General features: G+C 41.1%; 4 protein-coding genes across 11 annotated transcripts in view; 3 read left to right on the top strand and 1 right to left on the bottom strand.

Annotated features, from left to right (window-relative positions):
• hppy (MAP4K3-like protein hppy) overlaps positions 1-14652 on the bottom strand; it is a 53996-nt gene extending 39344 nt beyond the window's left edge. For all 8 annotated transcript variants that reach the window (XM_041776786.2, XM_017177904.3, XM_017177907.3 and 5 more), the window contains exons 1-2: positions 14510-14652; positions 13478-13959 (exon numbers count right to left, since the gene is read on the bottom strand). In XM_041776786.2, coding sequence (XP_041632720.1) covers positions 13478-13603 — 126 coding nt within the window. In that variant the 5' untranslated portion in view covers positions 13604-13959; positions 14510-14652. The remainder of the gene's footprint in view (positions 1-13477; positions 13960-14509) is intronic.
• Positions 14653-15469: 817 nt separating this feature from the next.
• LOC108082285 (cytokine receptor-like) lies at positions 15470-17643 on the top strand. The gene is made up of 2 exons (XM_017177615.3): positions 15470-16578; positions 16634-17643. Exons 1-2 carry the CDS (start codon positions 15470-15472, stop codon positions 17442-17444), a joined length of 1920 nt encoding a protein of 639 aa, XP_017033104.1. The 3' UTR covers positions 17445-17643.
• Positions 17644-17734: 91 nt separating this feature from the next.
• Positions 17735-19891, top strand: LOC108082284 (cytokine receptor-like). The gene is made up of 2 exons (XM_017177614.2): positions 17735-18846; positions 18904-19891. Exons 1-2 carry the CDS (start codon positions 18329-18331, stop codon positions 19106-19108), a joined length of 723 nt encoding a protein of 240 aa, XP_017033103.1. The 5' UTR covers positions 17735-18328; the 3' UTR covers positions 19109-19891.
• A 190-nt stretch (positions 19892-20081) lies between these two features.
• On the top strand, positions 20082-22399 carry LOC108082479 (uncharacterized). The gene is made up of 2 exons (XM_017177888.3): positions 20082-21407; positions 21464-22399. Exons 1-2 carry the CDS (start codon positions 20296-20298, stop codon positions 22347-22349), a joined length of 1998 nt encoding a protein of 665 aa, XP_017033377.1. The 5' UTR covers positions 20082-20295; the 3' UTR covers positions 22350-22399.
• The last annotated feature ends 27 nt before the right edge of the window (positions 22400-22426 follow it).

Raw genomic sequence — 22426 nt, 5'->3', positions numbered from 1 at the left:
TATTTTCGGTTAAATTTTATAAATGCGATAAATATTCGATAATCTGATATATAGGATCTATATATTTATTTATTTTCCGACAACATTTCCATAGATTGTATAAAGACTACGTTTACACGCCTACATCTACGAAAATTCTTTAACTTTAAATTTCTTGACTAGAATTCGATTAATCATTGACATGTACACCACGTTTATAGCTCTACTGCATAAATTAATTCGAAATAAATGATGTAAGCCAAGTGTAATATACACTTTACCTCATGAATTTATAGAAGAACCTGTAAAAACTTGGCAAAATCATTTGTACTTGAAGAATGTCAGCTATGCAGATAATAAATGTTATTCTCCATTAAATTTGACGAGCCATTTGGAATAATTTCCGATCGACACACCGACTGCAGTGGTGCTATCGCTTTCCGTCAATCTTTCACTCGGTGTAAAACCAAAACAAAAAAAAAACACTCGATTTATTTCTACGTTTTACATGCGTTTTGTCATTCTCTTTTCGCTCTGCACACACCTGTCGAATGTCAACTTTTATCAACTCTACCCGCTGCCTTCCGCCTCTCATCAATCACATTCGAAACGAGCCAGGCAACCTGCCACCCGCCGCCACCCTTTTCGACCTCATCCAGCTCTTTCACCTGTTTGTCACCTGGCTCGCCGCGACCCCTCTCCTTAGACTCCTCCTCGTCGGGGCAATCGAAACGTGACCATTTGACCAACGTGCCGAGCATTGTGAGCCAAAGAAAGGCGACCAAAACGAGGGAGCATCAAGGGGAGGGAGGCAGTCCGTTTCCAAATCTGAATAGGGGGAGGGGAAGTCTACAGTTCTTAACGGCTATTGCGTTTTAAGACAGCAAACAATTCTCAGGCAGCCACCATAAATTCATTGAAAGTGCCTCCGTCTCATAATTCAAGATTAAGCCCAGTTCAGGGAGGGAATTTGAAAAGTTTTCATTTTCCCCAGAGCAAAGTTCTTGCCATCATCCCATGGATATTGTTCCCCCCAACTATTTCCCCCCGAATATTTATCAGAGCTCCTGCTTGGCGGCACAAAGTGGCAAATGCCATATTTCTATAAGATTTTCCCCCCATTTTATTATTTACTTTTGGCGCCACAACAAATTTGGGGGAGGAGGAAAAGGGTTAGTCGAGGAACTCCAACAGCCAGTTAACAATTTCCATTGCTTTTCAAATTGATGTTCTTGAAAATGTGGCAAGGGGACAGATGTTCCAGGCAATTATTTTCTATAGAAGAGGGGAAATAGTGCGAGAAAATGAAGAGAGATTATAGAGAAAATTAATTTCTATAGGAATTTCCTATTAAAATAAAGTTTTCCTTGTTTTAACATGAAAATAAATATTTTTAAATACCTAGAAAGCTCATATTTCTATAAAAAACCGCAATAATTCACTTATCATTTATTGTATTCATATAAATTTACTTTTCCCCTTAATAAAAGCTTACCAAATCTCCCACAAAAGTCTTCATAATACCTTGATATCAGACCATATCTAAAGCCAAACCCTCTGATTCGATAAGAGCTTTGGTTGATAGGTGAAAAAACCCCACCAATTGATAACCAATATTATTGTTTAATTTCTCTCCGTGTGGCTGGCTATATTTCCCAGCTTCGACCTGAATTGATAACAGGAGAGTGGTACCAGGGAAATTGATTTGCAACTTGAATGGATAAAAAAAAGGAGAACAGCCCACCTATATAACTGTGTGTGAGTGCTGCCATTTATATTCGAGATTAACAATCGAGGCTCAAGGATTTTAGGGACCCACACAATATGCACATTTTTGAAAAGCAGCCAAAAAATGATTTTCCATACCGGAAGCGGCAAAGGAAAACCCAGACTACGAAAACATATTCAACATGCAGGGGAGCAGAGGAAAAAAGGGAGTTGAAACTTCGGTTTCAATTTGCTGAAAAATAGAAAATTGCATAATTGAAGGATTCGGCGCTGTGGGAGGCAGCGGAAAAACACAGCAACTGCGGTCAGGCGCCTCCTGCAGCTGATGGAAAATTGTGCGCTTTCCCACAACTGCAGGCAGGCACAACTTCCGCCCTTTATTTCTCGCTTTTGTTTCGGCATTGTTTGTGAAATATTGGTCAGCGGTTTTTTACTCCTCCTCCACTTTCGAGAAACGTTATTATGGTTGCGCCTGCAACGTGAATTATTTGACAACAGTTTTTGGGTTTTGCATTAAATTACGTAATGTTTTGGAAAAGGAACTTCATCAAGCTGCTGGAAACAGCCCCCCATAAATCACCAGGGCGGTGCTCAGCTTTTCACGCAGACGCGCGACTTTCGAGCAAAGCTCCGCTTGAGGCTGCCGCTTCATCATCATTTAACGCTCAGTGGTCGTCATCTGTCATCAGTGTAGAATATATATGTACTATATAGCTCACATCGCACACACATATATCTTCCGAGTTGAGCTTGGCTTGGCCTCTCAAGGTCATAGCCTTAATTTTCTCAGTATTTCTTAGAAAGAAGAAAAGCGAGGGGGGAGCTAGAACAAAAGGTATTTTCCAAACACAAAAGAGATCGAGGAGGGGATGAATATTTTTAAAAAATAGCAAAACTTTAAATGAAGAAGGCTCTCCTCTTTCTTCTTTCTACTTTATATTTCCCCTGCTGTCTTGTGTCCTCTCTCTTTCGATTTAATGAAGCGCATTTCCCTGGCGCAAACTTTGAACTTGAGGCAAACAATGTTCATTATGGAGACCCCAAGGAAGACTCAATCGAGAGAGGAGGAGCCCCGGCGGGAAAACGGGGAAACCCCCTTGATGCTAGGCAGACAAAGGCCCATAAATTATTAGATGGGGCAAAAGCGTTGCAAAAGACTTTTTATTTGACTTGAAGTTTCCTCTGGCTCATTTCACTTCTTGTCTGGCTGGCAGTTCTCTGTTCGTTCCATGTTGTTATTGCGATTTCTGGCTCTTAGTGACTACTTCATTTTTATCATATTTTTCCCTCAGACAACTTTACCCTCTCTTCTTTTTTATTCTTATTTCTTTTCTTCTATTTCCCTGCTTTCTGGTATTACTTTTTATGGTTCTTATTCCTCGGCTTTGACTTGTTTGTCAATTTGGTCGGCAAATGTGTTACCCATCATATTGTGCCCTTCTCTGCTCCCCTGAATTCAACAAAGACTCCCCTCTCTAGGCCCATTAATGGCCATTCCGAGCTGTTTCCGCACTTCTGTTTCACTTTTGACGCACAATAAAAAAAGAAATAACAGAGAAACAGCAAAAAACTAAGCTTTAAAGCATCGAATCTTAGTTGGCTCTTAAGGCAACTCCATTTACTAATTGCTATTACACACATAAACAGGGAGAAAATAAAAGATTTTTTTGAGATATATGGGTTTAATATTGATTGGGTAGTAGAAAAGACATTTATTAAATTTAAAAAATACTTAATTAATATATAATTATTACCTAATAAATTATGATGCTTAATAGTATCTTTTAAACCCCTTTTGAACCCTAAAAAACCCCAAGAAACAGGGTAAATTTATAGAATAAAGTATTTAGTTTCTCTTATTATATATTTAACTCAAATATTCTCTAAAAATCTTGCTTTAAAAGTGATTTTATTTGACTTTAAGCATTTGTTTTCCCTTTTCTCTGTGTAAAATTACACTCCTTCTCACATATGGAGAAGCCCTAAAAGCATTTCTCGTTCTGTTTCTATAATTCTCCCTATCCCTTCTCCCTAAAAATAAAGAAAAAACTTTTATTTCAAGCACAATTATTTCGCTTAATTGTGTTTCTGTGTCTACTACACTTATTCTCAACCACCGCCTCAGTCTCTCTCTCTATCTTCCATTTCGAGTTTGTCAACAGTTTCGTCACGCTTCTGGTTTGTCTCCTTCCAATTCTCAAAGTCTCTTTTCTCTCTCTCTCCATCTTTCTCTATATTTGCGGCCTGTCATAATAATTTTAATAATTCCGTCATGTCTCCCTCAATTAAAGTCAGTTTAGTGTTGTGCGGTTTTACGCTCATCCCAGAATTTTATCCATCCTTCAGGCAGCTCCTAGGATGGGCCTCCTGTCCGCATTTTGGGATTTCGTCACTCATTAATTATGCCCGGCGCCTGCAGAGTCCTTCGCTCGCAGTTTATGCAAATTACTTTAAGGTTAATCATTATTTTTTCGGTTTATTTTGATTATTTTGTCAACTGCTGGGGCGACCCTCGTCGCTATAATAATCATTAAGATTGTTATGATGCTTCTGCAACAGCCTCCTCTTGATGAGAATTACAAGTGGATGCTGTGTGGTCGGCTTAGGATTGAGAGGAGAGACAGACCTTTTAATTAGAGGCCCAGCTTTTGTTGCTAGGCAACCAGGCGGAGAGTCATCCGTAGCCATATCGATTGAGATACTGGAATTCACCGAACTCGGGCTTAATGATTGCACTACCACGCCCCCGCTTTTTGCTCTCTGTGGTTTATGCACTTTCCCGGAACCACAAGAACTGCTTTTGCTCACCGTAAATTGGAATTACACATTTTAATGGGAATTAGTTTGGGCTGCAAACTTTTCCCGGAGTACGTAGTCCGGACTCCCGCCAGCAGCCAACTTTTCGGCGGCTAATGGAATTATGCAAAACAACAAAAACAGCAAACAACAGGTCAACTTTTGGCCTGCGATTACCAGCTACTACTCCTTGTTCCCCTTTTTTTTTTTTTTTTTTGTTAAGTAGCTCATTTTACTTGCATAATTCTACAAGTTTTTAATCATCTGCCACTGGCTGGCCGCAGGCGGTAAGCGGCGTTGGAAAACGTTGGGAAAGTCAACTTTTTCAAGTGGCAAAAATTGAATGCAAATTTGGATGCCAAAGATTTCATCTCAAGTTACGGCAGCAACAATTGTCACTTGCCTGGGGATTATTATATTGAGAGGGGACAGTGAGAGAAAAATTGAAGAAAATATATGGAACATTTTTATACTTTTGCAAGGTATTATAATTTTAAGGCAGTGAAGGAGTCATTTCCAATCCTAGAAATCATATATATTTTTCTAATTTAAAGGTTTAAACTTAAAAGTCCCTTTACTTTATGACTACCAGATATAAAAACACAATTTGTATAATTAAATTTAACATTTCTCTACAATTTAAATAATATTTTCCCTTAGTGCAACAGTTCACTGAACTTTTGTGAAAAGTCAGGGACAACAAAAAGTGAAAAAAGCATGCAAAGCGACATCGATAGCTCTCTTTTTCATCATTCAGCTTGACTTTGAGTTTCAGTTTCTGTTGTTTTTCTCAGTTTTTTTTTTCTTTTTTTAGTTACTTTTGCAACTCTTTGGCGCCTGCGCAGCGCCCAAGCATGTGGGCTGAGTGCCACGCCCATCTCGGGGCGGCTCAAGTTTATGACGGCATGCCAGAAATATTTCGCTCGTTTTATTTCAGCCTCACTTTATTCTTGCTTAGCTTCTTAGCTTATATAAGTTGGGTGTTTGGACGATGCCGCTGATGATGATTTTAATATGGCAAACTCTGACGTTGCAAAGTTGGGACGACGCGGCGGCCAAGGAAGCGAAGTTATAATGAAGGACAAAGTTTTTGGCAGAGCATATATGCAAGTACATACAGTATGCATATATACAGGGGGTAACTTGGTGGAAAAAGAAAACTGCTGGAGGAGATGCAGAAGCAAAGCTGGCTGGCAGAGGAAACCCGTCTAAATCCTTTGCGAAATTGGCCAAATAACGAGCTAGAAATGCTGTAAACACTTCCCTTAGTCCATATGTACCAACCTCCTCTGCTCTCCCTCCCCTTTCATTCCATTTCCTCATTCCTGGCCTGGCATATATCCAATTGAAGTGACTTTTCCATCGGATAAGGCAAAGAATGAGTGAAGAAGCTGCTGCTGCTGCTGCTGCTCAATATTCAAGGAAAATGTCAAACGGAAATGAGCAAGGAAATGAAGGGAAAAACTAAAGAAACCGCATGGTGGCGACCGGTATCTTCTGCTCCTCCCACACTTTTTCTTCGATTCTCTTGGCCGTAGAGACATTTGGAGCAAGATGAATGGTGACATTTAGATGCTGCACAGGCTATTCCAGGGTCAAACAAGAAATCAAAAGGCAATACAGGCAAAGAAAAGTCGATGGTTTTAAGGATAAAACAAACTGAACTATAATTAAGAATATCTGAATAATATAAAAATTATAATTAAATAGTAAAAAACAGTCAGAACTTGTCTCTATAAGAAAAACAACCTAAGATACAATTAACCTTAAAGTTCCTTTATATAAAACCACTACAAATGGAATATAATATATTTTATATACCACAAAATAATTAAATAATTATCTATTTAATATCTTTTAAAATGTAAGAACATTTTCTCCAATTTTTCCTAGGAGAAAACTCCTTTACAAGCAGGAAAAATAAGGAGAATAGTGGTAGAAATTAGCCAGCAGCAGTAGCAGCAGCTGCCACTTCCTTGGCCCGGTCCTAGTGCCAAAGACAAGCCTTGGTCTGCTCCCTTTTCCTGGACAAGTGACAAGTTCCAAAAGCAACAACAACAAAAGCCAGGAAAGAGCATTCGCCCCACGGCCACGCCCACCAACAACAGACAAGTGTCTGCCTACAACTGACCCTTTCCTTTCCTTTCCTTTCCTGTCCATTCCTTTCCTTTCACAGCCTGTTTTTGAAAACCAGAAACCCACCCAACTTTAAACACGGCAAAAAGGGAAGGTATAAATACAACAGAAATGATTCCGATTTAGAGTTGGATTCCCTCTTTTTTATTTGACTTTGGGGACTCTCGTCTGCCCCCCTTCCAGCCTCGTGTCTCTTGTGCAATATTTTTGATATGTTTTAAAGCGAAAGGATAATAGGGAAGCCGGGACCTGGGTGGCTGGGCTTCCTCCACTGACAATCCCAATATTTGCACAACTGGGATTTTTGGGTTTTGCGGGGGCAACTCCAGCCAGAAAAAAAAAGGGGCGAATTTAGGGTTCCCTGGAGTTGGGTTTTTATTTAAATTTCGTGCATTTGAGTTGATTTGGCGAGTGGATTAGTTTAGGCATGAAAGGATCCCAGATAGGGATTCAGGGCGAAAGGGGAGTTAGGAGTTTTTCCGTCTGGTCTGCTGGCTCTACTGGGATTTTCCAGCCAACACAACGACGGGGGGATTGGGGACGAGGCAGAACACGTGTCCCTGTTGGCACTGTTCCTGCTAATTGCGCCAAATTGTTGCTGTTCCTATTCCTGTTCCTGTTGCCAAATCTCCTTCCCACTCCCCCCAACCGTGTTAGGCTCTAACTCAATTAAGCCACCTTTTGCCCCTAACAACGGTTCAAGCACCAAATAAACCCACTGAAAGGAGTAATTATTAACACAACTGTGAAATTTTGGTTTCAGTTTGAATATTAAAATTCTAAAATCAGTCTTGAATTCACAGCTTTTTCAAGAAAAAGTCACTACATTACGCTTTAGTATACATTTTTTTAACATTCAGAGAGATTACTTTATATACATTATATATGCCTTACACTTTATATATATTTACTTTTATATTTATAAAATATTTTTAGAGCCTAAATTATCAAGAAAACCTATACCAAGTCCACTTGCTCATTTAGCATTAATTGGAAACAGTTTTTAGTATTAAAATTCAGCTTAATCACTGTTTATATATAAAATTTATCAAACTGTTTTATTTATAATGATTTTTTAATAATTCGAAATTGCATAAATTAGCTTCGAATGTGGCCGATATCAATATCTGTTTATTTTGGCCGCAAGTCAATGAGCAGGCTAATGAGCGGACATGCTACACTAACCTATTGTGCATCGGTAGTTAACTCGATTACACTGGCCAACAACAACTTAGGGAAATTGTTGTGATCGTTGTTGTTGGTTGTTGGGAAAAGGGGTTGTAATATCAGAAGCAGATGAGAGATAGAGAGAGAGATGTGCAGCCGCAAAACCAACAAAAGCATTGCAACAATCAGGAGGAGTTGGCCCCTCTAAATAGCCCCCAGTGTTACTCATTTTCCAACCCGCCATCAAGCCTCCCCCTTTGTTTTTCAACCCCCCATGCAGCCATTCCCTACCTACCATACCTCCCTTTTCCAGCCCGTTGAAGACGTGCAAATTATTGCCACGGCGGAATTAGGTCAACATGGCGACCCTTGGCAGCTCCCCTTTTCCCTATCCACCGCTTCCGCCTGGCTTCTCCACCCTTCCTGCCCTACTAACAACCCAATCGTCACTTGTTTTGTTATGGCTCTTTGTTGTTGCTAAATTAAGGGTTGCCATTTGCCACCAAACTCTGCCTACATTGCATAGACTGAAAACAAGGAAATTATTATTTAGAAGGGAACATTTTCCGCAATATATGTTAAGAAAATTTAAACAATAAGCACAGCAATTTAAATTTTTAAAGAAAATAAAGATAACAATAAATACCTTATATCTGGCGGGGTTTTTCTCAATGTCAAGTGATTTTAAGTTTTGATTACTAAGTTTCACAGCTTTCTTATCTCTTAAGTAAATTCAAAATAATAATTTCCTTCTACATATTTTCTTCAGTGAAACTCCCTTATTTTCCCTGTCCCAGGAAAACGTGTGAGTTCCACGCGCTTTCCCCATTTAACATTTAAATGCGGCGAAGGCGTTGAAATTGTCTCCCAGCTGGTTGTTTGCCTTTCGCCCATTTGGTGGTGGGCGTGTCAAGATCCATTTGCATATTACCCCCAGAATCAGGCAGGACTATACGCAGGACCACGCAAAATCCCAAGGATCTGGAAGCTTTCGCCATAGCCCCCATAGCGCACAAATCGGTGGAAAATGCGGCGCGCGGTTGCGAAAAACCCTTTGACATTTTCTATTTGTTTTTGGCGGGCTGGTTTCTGTTTTTTTTTGTTTTCTTTTCTTTTCTGTTTTCCCCCTTGCCTAGTTCAAGGCAAACAATTTTCGGCTAGTCTTAGTTCCTTTTTCCCCATTTTTCCCGGGTTTTCCCCCAGTTCTTTCGTTACTGTTTGTTTGTTGTCTAGCCTAAGACAAAGTTGTTGGGCTTTTAGCGCAAATGATATGGCTGTGATTTTGTTTGGGATTCGAAAAACACAATTGAAAATGGCAAAATTTGACAGGGAAAATAAGAGAGAAGAGAAGGAGATGGTGGTAGTGGCTGGGAAGCTTTATGTTTAGCTGCAATTTCAATTGCAATTTGAGTGAAAACAAACCAAACAAGCAGCAAATCAGCAAACACAAACCACACACACACACACACATCGCACGACAGTCAGACAGACAAAACGCATCCATTTGTTCCATCGAGCCACGCCCACACATGCGTCGCATACGTGACCTCCTTCAAACGCCGCCCCATGCAGCCCCCTTCCTATCCTCACCCCCCACGAACCGCCCATTTTCCGACCACTTCTGGAAAACTGGCGCTGCTTCAAATTCACTTCACTTCGTTCTTTTCTCTAGTAATTTTCTCTAGCCTCTCCAGAGCGACCTCGCATCCAGAAAATAAAGAAACAAGAAGTTTTATGAAATTGAAGACTAACAACTATGAAATACCCGGTACTGAGGATTGATTTCTTTGTGAAAATATCTCTTTTAGTAAGACATTATTCAATTTTTGTATAAAAAATGTACTGTCCTAGCAAAGCTCCCGAGGCCAAACATCGTTGAGATTCAGAAAATATCCCATTTAAAAAAATAAACATCTACATTTATCTACAAATACAGGGTATTAGGGAAAAACCGCCACCCACTGCCCACTCTCGTTGAGAGCTTTGCGCCAATTTTTTCATGTTTTCATGCGTGTTGCGTGCACAAAAAAAAAAAAACAAAAAAAAAGAACGACAAACAAAAACAAAAACAAAATAAAAACCAGCAACAACAATGACTAGGATGATTGTTAAAGTGTGGCAGGCAGGCAGCGGCAGCGGCAACAACAATGCGGCCCATTGTATGGCGAAGTCAAGTGCCTGGCAAAGGCAATCATACACACACAGACCCGGAGACCGATACTGGAGCATACGCATAAAATATGTATGCGTCTATGTACACACTAGTATTTGTGCCAGTTTTCATTGCATAACTGTAACCTGGCACTTTTCCTTTTGTGCTCCACTCAAAAAGCAGCAGCAGAGTTCACTTATTCCTTATTTCTTTACCTTACTTTTCTGCTTCCTTTTCCCCTCCTCCTTACTTACTTTTTTCCTACTTTTCCCACTTGCGTTTCGCTCTCGAATTTCCGGTAATGAAAACCCCGTGCAACGCCCCCTTGCCTCCTCTTTGTCCTGGCTAGCCTCCCAGGCTAGGTGCAATTTATTTTCCTTCTAGTGCTCCTTCACAGAAATAAAAATTAAGTGCAGAGAGCGAAATTTTACAACAAGAAAATTTATGTTTTAAAGTATCGAAAAGTCTCGAAATACTCTCAGGATAAATATTAATTAAAAATTAATTAATTAACAGAAAATTCAATTGGGGCAATTATAAAGTAACTTTTTGGAGAGATTCGAGATGTTCAATAAATTTCTGCTTATGATTTTTAAAAAGTTTTCATGGAGGAAGAACAAATAAGTAAAATGGATACGAAAATTTGTATTTATATTTTCATTTCTTAAATAGTTATAACCAAGCTTTATAATTGTTTGAATATTAAAATAATAACCTATTTGATTAGGAATACCTTTTATTTAACCAAAATGAATCATAGCTCATAAAGTTCATGCAATTCCAAGATCCTCAATCACTATTTATCATACTTCTTCTATATAACATCCATTTATCTATCAGTTTTCTAATAAAAAATAGTTTATTCACTTTATGTTGATGTGTTAATTTTGTTTTCTTATTATTTTCGCTGTTGTTGCACTCAATTTTTGGATCATTGTGCCACTAATAGGAATCAACGAGCGAGGGAAAAAGTGGGCAGGGAGACGGAGAGAGGCAAATTAGAGCATTGGAAACCCAATTCCATTCATAATAGCCTGTCAACAAGGCGCATTGTTGCTCATTTCGCTGTGTTATTATTTCTATTGTAAATTGATATCGCGAAACGAGTTGCAAAAAAACAAATGTAAATGAGAACGAACCCAATGATGATTATTCGATTGCCCTGCACTTGGCACTTCAAATGCCTTGGTATGTGTGATTATATGAGATGATAACTCAAACTTGGTGTAAACAATGTGGTGGAAATCGAACTGAAAATTGCCCACCAAACCAATTGTTTTTCACTTGGCGAAAACTGCTCCTCTCATCTTAAAAATTCCCCCGTTGCTATGTGAAAATAAAAAAAAGCTAAGTAAGAACCTAGTTGAAAAAAGTCAAATTGGAATGGTGGATTGAAACTGAAACCGAAACTTACGGAATGACGCATCCGATGGATTGAACTGGTAAAAACAAAAAGACCAAAGAGATACAGAAAACAGAACCAGAGAGAGAGAAAGATAGACAATCAGATGGCAAAATGTGGACACAGATGTGGGCAAACATAAATAAATAACACATTCGAAATTAATCCCCATAATCAATGCAAACGCGTGGCTGCTTATCGAATCAATTGGGGAGTCGAGTGAGCAAGGGGAATGAATCAAACTGGCAAAAAGCACTCATCTAATGGCTTTGAAGTTTCATTCCAATGCTTAATATTTGACCAAGATAGCTGTGAAATAAAGTAGTAGTTGCCGAAGAATAGAAGAAACTTTTTAAGTATCCATTAAGTAAGGCTTTATGAAAGCAGAGCGAGACCATTAAATTGACATTTTAAAAATAAAACAATTAAATTTTAATCAAAATAACAAAGCTTTCCAAATAAAACAAACCGAAAAACAAGCAATTAAATATTCAGTGTTTGTTATTTAACAGTTTACAGAGTCTTCTACCAGACAATTTAATGTATTTTGATGCTTAAATAGTTAATAATTGTAAAGAAGACTAACATTTTAATTTTCATTTTAAATAAAATAGGTTTTATCATTAGGTAAAGTCTTCTGGCAATTAATTTTGAATTTCAATTTACTTTTTCTTTAGAAAAACCGTTCAAATTTAATGAATAATTTACTGGAAAACCCTTAACATTCGTTATCAGCAGCTAAATTAATCTCAAACATGAATTTTAAATTGCTAAATCCTCTCATTTAAACAAATAAATAAATATCACCTAAAATATACAAGTTCTCAAAGTCCTAACATTGATTTATATGCTTTTTTTATGCCCAAATAAAATTGGATAAAACCCCTGGGCTTAATTTCACATTTGGAAAATGCATTACAGTGGAAATTCCAGCATTATGTCTGTAAAACTTAATCAAATCCCCAATTTCATCGAAAATTAATCAGACGGAGAGCAAGGCACAAAGCTTATAATATTTAGATTTCGATAGCGCCATAAATCGAATAGAGGAAATCCCCCGAAACCCAAGGCTCACATTCGTCCATATGCCACAGGGGCTCTTAACCCCTTTTGGCTTGCAGATGAGAAATACCACAAATGCTCGTCGCCGGACTCCCGGTATATCTTTCCCCCAGATATATTCCCTATGTATAAATCCCCACTGCCTTGGCAAACCACAATTGCATTATGCCACGCCCACCCTGCCCAAGGGCAACTCCGTCGGCATTTCGAAGCATTTGTCATACATATTTCCTCCCATCGACGACGACGGAGCCAGCCAAAGTAAACATGGCAAGTTGGGATTGTGTTGTACTCGTAAAAAAAAAAGGAACGCAGAAGCAGCCGAGGAGCAAAACTAAAATTGCGCATATTTTTGTACCGAGTGGTTGGGGTTGCCATCAGCAGCAGCAGCAGCGGCAGCAGCAGCGGCAGGGAGATGGAAGTGGCAAACAGATGTACAAATGAGTGTGCCAGCGGGTTGGGGTTGTGCAGGTCGAAGGGTGCACATGCGTTTGCTGCACTTGGGAAAATATACGCCATTTCATATAACATATTTGGGATGGCTTCTTATAAAGATTTTAATAGTCATTTATATCTGAATCTTAAATTTCGACATGGAATCTTCCTAAATTATAGGGGATTTATTGTTGAAAAGTATAAAGAAGATTAAAAATCCAGTTACATCCATTTTAATGAATTTAAATACATTTTTTCCAAATATTTTTGGTTTTCAACTATTAAATATTAAATTTATTATTGATTTTCCTGTATACCCAAACCTTCTGATTGTTTATGGCAAGATCTTTGTGTACTTTTGGAATTTTATAAATCTTAAAAATACTTTTATTCACAGTGCATTGGCACCATCTTAAAGAATGCTAAAATTGCAGGGAGAATGAGGACTTTCTGGGAGAAGTAAGGCAGCAAAAAAGGCAAAGGAGCATCGAGGAAACATTCTAAATCAGAGGCACACGCTTCGTTTTTTGGATTTTTAGCGTTGCATTTTTTTTTAGATTTTTTTTAGGCATTTGCCTAGCTCCAGGACCTTCTGCCATATACTAAGTTATGCCACTCACCTTGTAAACGTCACCGTAGGTGCCGGAGCCAATCTTCTGGATGAGCTCGTACTCGTCCTGCGGATTGCGCCGCGAGATGTCCGAGCTAAGCAGATTGGCATTGTGGTGGCTGTGGGCGGCGGCCATCTTAGCCAGCTTGGTCCGCTTCCGTTTCCGTTGCCGATCGAGTCCTGGGGTTCTGCGGGATCTTTGCTTTTAATCCGCTCTCTTGTTTGTTTTTTTCAGTTTGCACTTTTGTTGTAAACGCTTTTTATGTTGGTTTATGGTGGATTTTGGATTTATTTCTCTCTTTTATTTTCTTTAGCACTCGTTGCAAGCGGATTTTGGGGACTTTTGGGGATCGAGCTGCATTTTTGCGTCGCTTCAGGAGACCACCCACACACTTACGTAAGGTTAACGGGACTTTGGCTTCACATATATGTACATATATACATATATGTATATAATACGCTATATATGCTTATGAATCGGATGACGAAGATCTGCAGAAAACGCACACAAACACACACACGCAAGAAATTAGAATCGCGAATTGTGACGCAGAATTAAAAAATACAAAATAAAGATGAAAACAAAAGGCAAATAAAACAGCGCAGCGTCAGCATCAACAACAACAATAATAATAATAATGATAAACGCGGCTGGTGGAGGAGGATGGGGAGACGTATGGAGAAAGCGCGGGGGTGGAAGCGAGAGGGCAAGAGAACGTCTCGTCTCGTTTTCAGTCTGTCTCTCCCTCTCTCGCTCGCTCGCTTGCTCTGGCCTCCGCCTCTCCTCTTTGTTTTGCGACGCGGCTCTGCACTTTAATTATTATTTATTGGCATATGCACAGCGCACAGCACACACTTTCTTGTTTCATTTATTAAAATTCATTTAATTTGCAGCCGAAAAAAACACTCGCGACAACAACAACAGCAGTGGCAACGCGAGGCGTGTCGCTTTGTCGCCCCGTTGATGTTTGTTGTTGCCGTTGTCGTTGGATTTTTTATTCGATTTAATTCTAGCGCGGAACGCTGCTGCATTTAATCATACCGTTCACATATTACTCGGACACGTGATTGCTGCGCGAATTTGGCCAACGGATTAATTAACAATTGTCCTACGAACGAAAAATTTCACATGCACTTCGTCGTCAACGCGCAGCCCACAAATGTTGTTGTTTCTGGCCCCCTAGCGATGCGCGACCTCAGGGTGGCGATAGTATCGATATATCGGGTGCTAGTGAGGATTGGGAACTTCATTTTGGTCGTTCTTATTGCAAAGTTTTCTTTTATTTCAAGAAACTTTTGTTTGTAATTCATTAGTTTGACTTTGAATATTAATTTTTTATAACTTTAGTTTCCAGTAATAATTAATATAATCTGATTTTATTTGCTTATGTGAAAGAATACATGTAAGTTAGGGCATATTTAGTATCAATTAATATTGTTTTTATTCTCTGAAGAACTAAATTAGAGTTAATCCCATAGATTTTAATTTTAAAGTTTAAGCCCTAATATCGGCCAACATATTTTGCCATCACTGGTTGGTGCAATTACTATCGCTGGCCTATCGATAGTTGTGGCAGCCGATTGGTAACCAAGGCTGCCACTGTTCGCAGCTGTTTGAGCGATGTTGCCACACGATGGATTTTAATTGGCGCCAAGGAAGTAGAATTTCAAATGTAAGGAAGATAGTAACTTAACTAAAAAGAAATATAAAAAGAACAAGAATTACAAAAAAAAAAAAAAAATTAAAAAAATTATTTATAAATCAAATAAATCTATTATAATTTATTCATTTTTCTGTATGCGTTCAGAAAGTTGCTTAATTAATTGCTTCATTCACAGGAAACTGAACGAATACTCCGTAATTGACGTTTGCGATAAGTACGGGGTTATTCGAAATAGGGGTCCCATAGGTGCATTGATAAGGGTGGTACTTAGAATCAAACGCTGTAATCGGCTTTAAATCAAGTGCAAGTGCATGCAATTTTTCACACTTTTTGCAGTCATGAGTTGGAAGCTGCCTTTGCCTGTTCTCGTCATTTTGGAGGCTCTGCTGCTCCTTTGTGGTGGACAGGCAAAAGAACCTTGCGAGGCGCACATGTGGAGCGATCGCTGGACAGTGCTAGCGGGGGAATCCTTCGAGGTGTTTTGCAGCTGCAACGGCTCCGAGATTCAAGTGGAAGATCTGCACATCCAAAAAGGGCTAGAGGAAAGGTATTTGGAGACCTCCATTGTCGATGAAATAACTATCAAGCACAGGGTGGAGCACGTCCAGGAACAAGTGTCCTTCAATACGGCCTGCAGATATCGAGATCAATATTTGGGTGGGATTCTGGTGGTGGTAATACCCCTTCTGCAGGTGCAGGAATTCCAGTGTCTTGTGGAGTCCGCCGATCGCGAGGCTTCGTGCACCTTCAAGGATCTAGGGAGACCCGAAGACAACTCATTACGGAAAGAAAGGTACTTTCTAGGGATTGATGAAGAGCCTTCCGTCCCGTGCTGGGAGATGAGTAGCAACCACAGCTGGATTCAGTGCAATGGCATTAAACTACCTGATGAAATAATGTACAAATTCCGGCTTTCCATGGACTACGAGGGCTACACACAGTCACAGGATTTCCAGTTTAAGATCACTGAAATAAGCGTACCCGCATGGACGCCCTATAAGCCGAATTTCTTGCAAAACAGCTCACACATCTGCCTGCAATGGGTGCACACCGATGAGAACTCTTTACTGGCTTGGCCCCAGGAATGGAGAGTGCAGTTCAATCCCCAGAGTCCAAAGCTCCAGCCCTATGTTGACCAGCTTATCGTCTACCCTGATATAACTATGTATTTTGAGCTGAATTGCTTTAAGATCCCCCCGCACTCTAACCAGGCCTATCGCCTGCGTTTCTCCCGGCGATATTATTCGACGAGATCGCCTTGGTCTAGTGAATTGGATTTTCCCGAACTCACAACCGCTGCCACCGTGCCTGATCGACCGCCGGAGTTACTCACCAACGGATTCTACCACGGTCCGGAGAAAAAGGAGCTCTACGTCTTCTGGCGTCAATTGGACGAGCTGGAGCTCAACGGACCCAACTTTACTTACGCTGCGGTCACAGACGAAGGGTGAGTCTGGAAATCTATATCCTTTAAGGGGTTTAATTTCAATTTCTGCTTTTAGCAAGAATCCCTCATCCATCAACAAAAACAGCGCCCTTTTCAGCCACTGGGATACCACACTTCCTGCTGTCATATACGTTTGGAGCCAGAACTCCGTGGGATCCTCTACGAATAGAACTCGGTTGCAAGTGCCTCTTCTGACCAACTCCGAGTACCGTCAGCCACTAGAGTTGTGGTACCACGATGACATTTACGCCCTTACCTGGCAGCCTCCGCAGGATCAGCAAGGTCTTACTGGATACGCCATCTCCTGGTGCTGGAGTTCCTCAAACCAGATCTGCGACGATCAAGAGTCCATTCAAAATGAGATGGTAAAAGCATCCCAAACTCAGTTCCATTTCAACCAATCGATGCTTCTGTCCCATTTGGCTGTGGCAGCCTGTTACAAGGATAAACCGAGTGGCGGGATGAAGTGGATCAATCCCACTTGGGTTCGTTTTATAAAGTCATGGAAACCTCTTGGTTTAAGTCATTTTATGTTAGGCATGATCACCCTTATAATGATTGGCTTTATAATAGTTCTCTTCCAAAAACTGCGCTTAATGTCACAAATCGAGGTAGACATTCCCGAGATCCTACTTAAGGGATCCGCGAATGCCTTTGTTTTAAGTCAACCAGATTCTCCAGCCACACTTGCTATTCCAGGAAACTTTTCCCCGAAAACGATCATGAATATCAACAATTTTACAATGGAAATGAGTGAGGAGCCAGAGCCTAAGATAGAAGTTATACCCTACATTACCAGGTATATGTTTGACAAAACCAGTGAAGCATGTGTTCAAGACCAAGGCAATGTGTACCAGAAACTTTAGCTGGATATTTTTTTACTGGTTTCGAAGAAACATTATAAATTATTATAAACGTAATCATACAAGAAGTACGAACTAAATCGGTCCCATAAGAGTAAGCGATGTGATCTCGTTGCAAGTACACATAAAAATAAAGGAAGCTAGCTACTTTATTTCGATCATTTATATTATATATTGTAAAATACACATATTTTATCACACGGAGAATGTAATTTAGTAAGAATCAGTGTTTATAATCAATTAGGTAGTTAAGGTTTTTTTTTTTCCTCTGAAAGCCTTATAATTCCTAAGTTTCAAGTCTAATGAGAGCTTTGGGAGCTAAAGAAGCCCCTCAGCACCCATTCAGGATGTAGGAAAAAAATTTCCTTTATAAAAATACAAATCTCAAAGCAGTTCTCACATTAATCTTGACCAGAACGCAAGTATTTCTTGTGCCACTAAAGCGGTTTCAGTTTTAAAATCATAAACTTCAAATGATGTAATGCTTATTTTACAAGGTCAATAAGCACTTACATACAGCAATCAATACTTAGAGGAGAAGTCCGAATCCATTCATTGGTCAATCATGAGCTGGATTTTATGTCCACTTTTTCTGCTCCTCGCGTTTCATTTGATCGTCTTTTGTCGCGCGGAGAAGCATTGCGATCGCCCAAAGGTGTTACTTCACGACGATTTCATCGTGCGAGAGCTATATTGCTCCAAATTATATAGAGGAAAGACGTCAAGGTGCTTCTTCAGAGACGTGGGATTCGTCTCATCTATAAAAAAAATACTCGATAAGCGTCGATGGCCTCCCGAGCGTCCCGTGCTATAAGATCAGTGATTGGATTGGGTGCAGAGACTTATATGTTCCCATTAAACCATCCAACAACCGCCTCCTCATTACTATGAAATACAACGGGAACCAATATATACGAATATTCCTAATGACCCTGAGGGAAACGCCAATGTGGCCCATAACCCAGCCGCAATTTATACAGAGCAGCTCAAGGGTGTGCCTCAATTGGACGCTCACGGTTAATACGGATGATAATACGAGGCTTCGACAAATTTTGAGAGCTGAGATTCGGCCCCAAAATCCAAAGATCAAGGTTCTGGTTGAGGAACTTTTCATATTTCTCGAGAACACTTCAATGATATGTCTCCCCAAACTGCCCTATGCTGACCAGGTCTATACCTTTCGGTTTAGGCGTCGATATAATATCACGCACTTTCCCTGGTCCTCTGCTTTCAAGTCCAAGAAAATTAGAAGCATGTCCTCCATTCCCGCTCGGGCACCGGAGATACTTCCCAACGGATTTTACCACGATGCGAAGAAGAACCATCTCTTCGTCTTCTGGCGCCAGCTTGACGAGCTGGAGCTAAACGGACCCAACTTTACTTATGCCGCTGCCACGGGCACTGGGTAAGCCTGGATCGGACCTCTATGCACCGTAGGTTATCCTATTTCCCATTTTCCCAGGAAGAATCCTTCATCCATCGACAGCAACTGCGCCCTTTTCAGCGACTGGGACCCCACAATCCCTGGTATCATATACGTTTGGAGCCAGAACTCCATGGGAAACTCGACAGCTACCACTCGGTTGGAGGTGCCCCTTCTGACCAACTCCGAGTCACTTCAGATACGTGGGTTGAGGTACTACGACAACAACTACACCCTGACCTGACAGGCTCCACCGGATCTGCAATGTCTCACTGGTTACAACATTTCTTGGTGCTTGGGTTCCTCAAACCGATATCAGATCTGCGACGAACAAGACTCCATTAAGATCGAGATGGTAGAAGAGTCCCAGCTTTTGTTTCGTTTCAAATAATCGATGCTCGTGTCCAATATGGCTGTTTCAGCCTCTTACAAGGACAAACCAAGTGGCGGCATGAGTTGGATTGGCCCAAGGTTTCCAAGTGTTCGCAAGGAAGAGAGCAAGACCACTGGACTGAGCTTAATTCAGGTTATTGCGGTTATACTTTTAATGGTCGCGCTGCTTTCCTTGAGCTTTGTATCCTTTCGAAAGCTGCGGAATATGGCCAAAATTACGGTTACCCTCCCAGATTTTTTCTTTAAATCGGTGGGTATTGAAATCCCTTTTCCTGCGTCTCCGGTCTTCATCGCCGTCCCGGGTAACTTTTCACCGAAGGGCGTGCTTACCACAGACATACTGACTAAGGAAACTGTAGTCGATGAAGAAGTTGAGGTTCTTCCTAATCTGGATTATTATTTTAAACCCGTAACACCAGCCTCTGATTCAGCAACTTGTGCGAGGGAGGATCTGGCTATTGAGACCCAACCAGAGACCGAACAAAGGCTTGGTCCTCATGTTACCGCAGGAAGGGGATATGTAATGTCTCCCGCTTAGGAATATATATTGCATTAGCCATTTCAATTTAAATTTAATATTTTAAGTCAAATCTAATGAAGCTTTTTAGCATAATATGTAAATGACTCGCTAATCGCCCACCAATAAAAGCTTTCTTTCACATTCTGCGATAAGCTATCTTCAAAGGGCAAAGGTTAGTGGCTTTTCAATTTGCCGCGCGATAGTAGTTATTTGAGCCCCAAGCGCCGAGCAAATTCGGTGTAGATCGCTGTTTATAAGCTGAGCTCAAATTATTTCAAATTAAATACTCAAAACAGTCGACGAATTCAGTTTGCCCGCAGCGGAAGCAATCCTCTGGTTTGAAAGTAATTCTACCACCACTAAGGCGGTTTGGTTTTCAAGTCGTAGTTAAAAAAAAAAAAAAATGGTGTAATATTCAGCTGATAAGTGCGTTCCTATCAGCATCCCGCAACATTGCAGTTTCTGTGTTCCAAAGGGGGAATTCATTTTTAAGTCCAACCGTCTGTGGCTGGTCAGTCATGAGCTGGAGAGCAAAGCCGACGGTTCTATTGCTCCTCGCGCTTCACTTGACCATCCGGAGTCACGCAACGATGGTGAAATGGTGCAATGGTGACATGTGGAGCGAACCGCAAGCTGTGTTCGTTGGCGAGTCATTCGAGGTGTTTTGCATGTGCAACAACTCCACTGTTCAATTGCAGAACATGTACCTCAAGCCGAGCCATTTGGAGCATCAGGTGGCAAGCACACCCGTCGACGAGTACACCATAAAGCACCGAGTGGAGGTCGACCAGCCCAGGCAGTACATTAGAATTTACTGCATGTCTGGTGAGGATTACCTGGGAGAGATCTACGTGAATGTGGTTCCGACCCTGAATGTGACGAGCTTTTATTGCCGTAAAACTGCCACCGACAAAGAGGCGTCTTGCTTTTTTAAAGAGTTGGGACTAGCCGCTAGCATAACGAAGAAGACCTACTCGCTGAGCATCGCTGACCTCCCAAGCATCCCGTGCTTTAAAGGCGCTCACTTCTCCAGTTGGATTGATTGCCCAGGCCTTTTTATTCCCAGAGACTCTGACAACTATGGGCCCAACTACCAGATCCAACTTTCTATGGAATACGAGGGACATAACCAGTCGAAGGTGTTTCCCATGACCCTCAGGGAAATGACGGTGCCAGAGTGGCCAATGACTCAGCCAAAATTTAGTCAGAGCAGCTCAAGGATCTGCCTCAAATGGGCGCACACGGATCACCTCGCTCCTGTGGCGCTCTCACAGAATTGGAGAGTGGAGATATTCTGCAGCAACCCCAAGATCAAACCCCTTTATACCGAAAGACGCGTCACTCCCATGTTTGGTCAGGACCTCTGCTTTCCCAAGCTGCCCTATGCCAACCAGGGATACATATTCCGATTTCGCCGTCGGTATAATGTCACGGGCGCACCCTGGTCAACTGAGTTCGAGTCCAGGGAAGTTACAAGCGTAGCCGATATTCCCGCTCGGCCGCCGGTGTTTCTTACCAACGGATTCTACCACGATCCGGAAAAGAAGGAGCTGTATGTCTTCTGGCGGCAGCTGGACGAGCTGGAGCTCAACGGACCCGACTTTACGTACGCCGCGGCCACGGGCACTGGGTAAGTCTGGAGATCTATGTCTTTAAAAGGGGTTTCATTTACATTTCTGCTTTCAGCAAGAATCCGTCATTCATCGACAGCAATTGCGCCCTCTTCAGCGACTGGGACCCCACAATCTCTGGTGTCATATACGTTTGGAGCCAAAACTCTGTGGGAACCTCGAATACTAGCAATGTGTTCGAGGTGCCCCTTCTGGCCAACTCCGAGTCACTTCAGATACGTGGGTTGAGGTACCACGACGACAACTACACCCTGACCTGGCAGGCTCCCCAGGAACAGCAAGGTCTCATTGGCTATGCCATCTCCTGGTGCTCGGGTTCCACAATCCGTTACCAGATCTGTGACGATCAAAAATCCATTCAAATTGAGATGTTAGAAAGATCCCAACTTTTGTTCCAATTCAACCAATCGAAGCTCCTTTCCAATATGGCTGTGGCAGCCTCATACAAGGATAAACCGAGTGGCGGCATGAGTTTTGTAGGTACACGGTTTCCAAGTGTTCAGAAGGACGAGCAGAAAGCAACGGGTCTGAGCTTAATTCAGGTTGTTGCGGTTATAATTTTAATGGTTGCGCTGCTTTCTTTGAGCTTTGTATCCTTTCGGAAGCTGCGAAAAATGGCCAAAATCAAGGTTACCCTCCCAGACATTCTATTTAAATCGGTGGATATTGAGATCCCTGTTCCTGGCCCCCCTGTCTCTATAACCGTCCCAGGAAACTATCCACCGAACGGTGTACTTACCATAGACATACTAACCAAGGAGTGTCCAGTCGAGGAGGAAGCTCCGCCGGAGCAGGATTATATTTCTGAGCCTCCAACGCCATCCTCCGGTTCAGAAAGTTCTTCAAATGAAAATCTGGCTTATGAGCCCGAACCACAGACTAAAAATATTCCTAGTCCTTATGTCACCTTGGGCACTGGCTATGTTAGGTATCCTTCTTAGGATTTGCACATTATAAACACTTGTTATTCATTTAAAAAACCTCTAATTCACTTTTATTTTTGTACAATTATTATTCG

The sequence above is a fragment of the Drosophila kikkawai genome, chromosome 2R (genome assembly GCF_030179895.1).
Source record: "Drosophila kikkawai strain 14028-0561.14 chromosome 2R, DkikHiC1v2, whole genome shotgun sequence".
Taxonomy (NCBI): domain Eukaryota; kingdom Metazoa; phylum Arthropoda; class Insecta; order Diptera; family Drosophilidae; genus Drosophila; species Drosophila kikkawai.
This window is presented reverse-complemented; position numbering and strand designations above follow the sequence as displayed.